Source organism: Benincasa hispida, chromosome 4, assembly GCF_027475165.1.
Source record: "Benincasa hispida cultivar pf3 chromosome 4, pf3_genome.v1.1, whole genome shotgun sequence".
Lineage (NCBI taxonomy): Eukaryota > Viridiplantae > Streptophyta > Magnoliopsida > Cucurbitales > Cucurbitaceae > Benincasa > Benincasa hispida.
Window position 1 is genome coordinate 8,421,784 of NC_143481.1, and position 5,704 is coordinate 8,427,487.

At 32.0% G+C, this 5,704-nt stretch overlaps 1 protein-coding gene across 2 annotated transcripts; it reads left to right on the plus strand.

The window, feature by feature from the left end:
• Positions 1-539: 539 nt before the first annotated feature.
• On the plus strand, positions 540-4,903 carry PGSIP3 (plant glycogenin-like starch initiation protein 3). Of its 2 annotated transcripts, none has more exons than XM_039030221.2 (5): positions 540-810; positions 942-1,136; positions 1,233-1,659; positions 2,874-3,398; positions 4,241-4,903. In XM_039030221.2, exons 1-5 carry the CDS (start codon positions 616-618, stop codon positions 4,654-4,656), a joined length of 1,758 nt encoding a protein of 585 aa, XP_038886149.1. In that variant the 5' UTR covers positions 540-615; the 3' UTR covers positions 4,657-4,903. The 2 variants fall into 2 exon arrangements, with proteins under 2 accessions (XP_038886149.1, XP_038886150.1); XM_039030222.2 differs by having other exon boundaries at positions 551-815.
• Positions 4,904-5,704: the final 801 nt, after the last annotated feature.

Here is a 5,704-nt window from a genome sequence, read left to right on the forward strand (position 1 = left end):
CAAAAAAGATTTGAATTATCTAACAAGAAAATATCTCTCGAATCTCTTTCGAATAATAAGATGAATAATGAGAGTTTAAGAGTGCATTTTACGTGTGAGTTTTCAAACAACTATGTTAGGTAACTATATGTAACTTCAAATAGGATAGAAATTTTGATAACTTTTCTTAATATAAAACAAAACCATTTGCAAAACAAAAAAACAAAAAAAAAATAATAATAATAAAATAATTGGGAAATCCAAAAGAAAAATTGAGTTCTATCAGTACCAAATACCAAATATATAACATATAACAATGATCCAACACTACCCAAAAGGGCAAAGCTAACCCTAAATTTCTCCAAACTTTTTCTTTTCCTTAATGTTTATGTTTGTTCAAAAGAAAAGGAAATCTAAATTCCAAATAAAAGTGACACTTGGAGGTACCACAGTGGTCCAACTTTCTTTAATTACTATCTACTCTAATTTTGCTCTCTTAAATCCCAATTAATCTATTCCTTCTCTCATAATCAAATACTATATTATTCCTCCTCTCTACTAATTCTAAAGCCTGTTTCTTATATAAAAAAAACCACCTCAATTTTCTTCACTCTCTCAGAAAGCAATTAATTAAGAATGGTTGAAGGAGTTGGTCTTCAGAGAATGTTGAAGGCTAAAGCTTTAATCATCAGAGTCAACTTGCTCTTCTTAGCTTTCTTCTTGCTCATTTACGTCGCCCTACTCCTCCGCCGCCCTTCGTTGTCTTCCGCCCCGTATCCTATCAATGCAGCGTCGTTCGTCTCGTGTTCTTTACTCGAGTGCCATCCCAAGGTTAGGTGAGCTAACTTAGTAAGTTTTTCTATTTTTAATTGATGATTGAAATGATGCAATTGACGATTATTTCATACTACTTAAAACTATAATTTTTAACTTGTATTGAATAATTTGTTTTAATTTGGTAGATGAAGGCAGTTTTGGAGGAGACTGAGCCAAGTTTGCCTTTAAAGTTGAGGAGAAATATGACCAAGTTGGAGATACCAATGAAGCTTTGGAAGAAAATGGGGAAATCAACCAAGATTGGGATGGTGAATTTGGATGAAGAAGATGTTAGTGAATGGGAGTCAAGTTTTGATGTCATACACATTGATTTTGAGAAGGTATTCTTAAATAAGTGTTATGCAACTGTTTTACTATTTTTAAGTACTTGAAAAGTCATGTCAAACTGTATCATTATTCACATTCTTCATCAACAGGTATCTAAATATTTCGAGTGGAAGGATTTGTTTCCAGAGTGGGTTGATGAGGAGGAAGACCTAGATGGTGCATCATGTCCGGAGATACCATTACCGGATTATCGGAGATATCAAAAAGTCGACATGATAGTAGCGAAGCTTCCATGTCGGTACCCCGAGGAGGGTTGGGGGAGGGACGTATTCCGGCTTCAAGTACATTTGATAGTGGCAAACATGGCTGCGAAGAAAGGGAAGAGGGATTGGTTTTCCCGGACGAAGGTGGCGTTTTTGAGCAAATGTCGACCGATGATGGAGCTTTTCCGGTGCGACGACTTGATCGACCGGGAGGGATATTGGTGGTTTTATGAGGCGGAGATGAGTAGATTGGAACAGAAGGTTTCATTGCCGGTTGGGTCTTGTCAATTGGCAATGCCCATTTGGGATCGAGGTATGTACGTATATAACATGCAAATGGGAATTTAAGTATAATTGAATTATTGAAAATGAATATATGATGTTTCGATTTAGAAGTTTGAAATTTTGGTTTTTTTTCTTTTTTTCAATGGGGGATTGGAGAGGAAGATGATTGCTTGATTGCTACGTTAAGAGTTGGTTGAGTTTTGGTTGAGAATTGAGATTGCTTTTGGGGGTCCCATGGGAATGATTTGTGTTTTACGTTAAACTCAAAATAATGTCAACTAACCTAGTCACGGACATGCTTTTTTAATTAGTGCTAAATTATTGATTTTCTTCCTAAATGTTCATGGTGTTTATTTAATCTAACTTTCAATTAGTTTCTATAATGTTTGAATTGAATTCAAATTAAATTGGGATTAAAGTGAGCATACCTTTAATTAGTATGTACTATGTTTCATGAAATTAGATATTTTATCACATTTCCATATTTGTTGTACTTTCAAATAAATCCAAATTAAATTAGAGGTCTTCTCGTTAATTTCTCACCTCATCATTTAATTGATAGTAAATTTTTTAGTACAATAATTATGAGATGGAAGATTAAACCTCCAATCTCTTGAATCGGCTTATACGATTGAATTAAATTTACTTTAAGTTTAATTGATTTTGTTAGATAGTAATAACCAACGTAACATTATTGACATTTGATGTATTAAGAGGTATAGTTAAATGCTTTTAAAATTTCAAAATGGGATAAATATAACCATAAATGTTTAAGAACAAAATTCATAATTCGTTATATGGCTTTTATTGTTTTCAATTTAAATAAGTTTCTAAATTTTAAAGCTTTTTTTAATACATGAATATGCTAGATCCGTACCATTTTGAATTTTTTTAGTAGGTGCTCAATTTTTCAATTTTGTATTATATTTTTTCTTGTAAGCTCACAACTTTTCAATTTTGTATTTAATAAGTAATTTATTCACCAATATTTAATATTCTTCGATCTATGAAAAAACTCAAAATTAAATGTTTAGAGTTATATCAGACATAAAATTCAAACTTTTTTAAGTTCAGCATAATAAGTACATTAGGAGTTGGATATTCAAGTCTCTATCCTTTTGATTGAGAGCATATGTGGCTTAACCTATGCTTACATTGACCACAAAATTCAGCGGTAATCTATATCTTAATAGATCGATTAATTTTATAAAATATTGAATATATCAAAGATTTAAATTACAGGAGTGGAGAAAGTGTACGATCTTTCCAAAATCCAAAGAGCTACAAAGATGGTAAAACGAGAAGCATATGCCACAGTAATCCACTCTTCGGAAGCTTACGTGTGCGGTGCCATTACGCTAGCTCAAAGCCTACTCCAAACCGGAACAAAACGTGACCTTATCCTCCTAATGGACGACTCTATCTCCATGTCCAAACGCGCCGCCCTGGTCGAAGCCGGGTGGAGGATCCGGATCATAACCCGAATCCGAAACCCGAGGGCCGAGAAAAACTCTTACAACGAATACAACTACAGCAAGTTCCGGTTATGGCAGCTCACTGACTACGACAAGATCATCTTCATCGACTCCGACATCATCGTCCTTCGCAACCTCGACCTTCTCTTTTACTTCCCTCAGATGTCTGCCGTCGGTAATGATAACTCCATCTTCAACTCTGGCATCATGGTTATCGAACCCTCCAATTGTACGTTTCGTATCTTCATGGAGCGACGCGATGAGATCGTCTCTTACAACGGCGGTGACCAAGGTTAGATTACTTATAACTCAAAAGCTTAAGTTAACTGCTTTTATTTTTTCAAAATTTTGAATGTCAACATACGAACATAGTTTAGCAATAATCGACATGTTTTTTTTTTAAAAAAAAAAAAAGAATCATTGAGTTCAAATCCTTGTACTCCACATTTGTTGAAATTATCACTAACAATGTTCAGTGTGTTGTAAATTTTAAAACATATCTAATAATTTTTTTAATTTAGATAACTTATTACACATGAGGTTGGAAGTTCAAAGATTTATTAGATAATTTTCAAAATCTAATCATTAATTATAAGGTTAATAAGACACACAAGATTAAAACTCAAAATAATTAAGGTTTATAAACTTATTAACTTATACCATTTAATCACACTCTCCCTCACATGTAAACTTAAAAATTGTAGTTATAAACTTAACTCATAACTCGACATTGATACCATGTCAAAAACCACATTTGTATCTAAGAGCTAAGTTAATTTGGGTTTAAGAATTTTTTTTTTAAGTAATATGTGGATGCAGCCTAAGCTACACCTATCTCCACGCATTCCATTCAATAACAAGAAAAAATATTTTTAAAAAAATGTCTTCTTTAAAAAAAATAAAAGTTTGTCACGTGTCAACTTGTGATTAAGTATTTAGGTGGACTGCACAAATATGAGTACAATCGAGATACACCTAAATATTTTTTTCCCAAAAATGTTGTTGAAGCAAATCACCACATGAATAAATCAAATGCTTTATCCATAAACTACTTTATCAAGTGTTTTTACTCCATTTAAAATCCTTTTCTTCATAAGTACATTCATCTTAGTCTTTTATTCATATTTTTAACAGGATTTCTAAACGAAGTGTTCGTATGGTGGCACAGACTACCACGACGAACAAACTTCTTAAAGAACTTCTGGTCGAACACGACGCTAGAGAGGAGCGTGAAGAATGAGATGTTTGGGGCCGATCCGCCAAAGCTTTATGCCATACATTACTTGGGGTTGAAGCCATGGCTATGCTATAGAGACTACGATTGCAATTGGAACATAGATGACCAACGGGTTTATGCTAGCGATGTGGCTCACAAAAGGTGGTGGAAGCTACACGACGCCATGAATGAGAAGTTGCAAGCATTTTGTAAGCTTACAAAGAGGAGAAGGATTGAGTTGGATTGGGATAGAAAAATGGCTAAGAACATTGGTTATCAGGATCAACATTGGAACATTAATATCACAGATCCTAGACGGATTCATTTGGTTTAGAAAATCAAATGAAAATTTGTTGTATTCGTAATTTTTTTTCGTTGTATTTTTCTTTTTTTCTTTTTTCTCCTTTGGTGATGATTTTTTTTTTTATGTATGTATAATTTCTTTTATTATAATTTATGTGTGTGAATAGTTCTCAATTGGACTCTTGAGAGCTGTGATTTTACACATATTTGGCTTTAGACAATGTATCACTTTTTAAATAATATTCCATTTCTTTTAGAGATTTTTTGAAGGTTAATAATTGACTGCATCCATTTTTGGCTAGATTACCTTAGTATTCAATATAAGTTGTCAGGTGACATTTATTTTCCAAAAAAGATATTTTATATATATATTTTCTTAATATTTGCAAAAAGATGAGTGCAGCATGTTTCCAAGTATTAAATGCTGGTTTTAATTTCTTTTCTTTAGTTTGCTCGCATTATTTTTTATCCAAAAATTTAAGTTTATAAATGAAAATAGATTTAATCATATATCATCTAATAAATTTTTAGATAATTTGAGATGGTATTAGAGTCAGTGATCTAAAGAGGTCATGTGTTCAAATCGTTGCACATTATTGTTCCTCAATTAAATTTATCTTTCTTAACCCTCTTAAATTTTTTGGTCATAAAGCAATCCATGGAATACGTTGAAAGATAAATTTAGTCAATAATTATCATTCCATTAATATCCCCTTTGGAAGATGATAATGTACTCATTACTAATTAATTACTTTGTAATGATGTATATTTGCAGAATTGCAAATTTTAACTTTATAGCTACTTGTTAAACTTCTTTCTTCACTGTTTCTAATCTTCCGCCACTACACTTGGAAGCATATCAACCATGTAATTGTCCCTTTACAAGTTCATTTTTTTCATTTTCTTATACATATTCATGGATTCATTTCTAAAAAATTATGATATTTTCAGCTCTTTGAACTTCCACCTTTCATATCGTTGAACTAAAAACAAAAACCAAATTTCTCAATTATAACATTTTGTTTAATTTCAATTTTGTAGAAATTAAAATTAGACATTAATTGACATTATTAATTAAT

Excerpts from the sequence above, each read along its gene's own strand:
- PGSIP3 (XM_039030221.2), top strand. The coding sequence starts at position 616 with ATGGTTGAAGGAGTTGGTCTTCAGAGAATGTTGAAGGCTAAAGCTTTA. Across the intron at positions 1,137-1,232 it reads TACACATTGATTTTGAGAAG|GTATCTAAATATTTCGAGTG; the intron begins GTATTCTTAAAT and ends CTTCATCAACAG. Across the intron at positions 3,399-4,240 it reads TTACAACGGCGGTGACCAAG|GATTTCTAAACGAAGTGTTC; the intron begins GTTAGATTACTT and ends TATTTTTAACAG.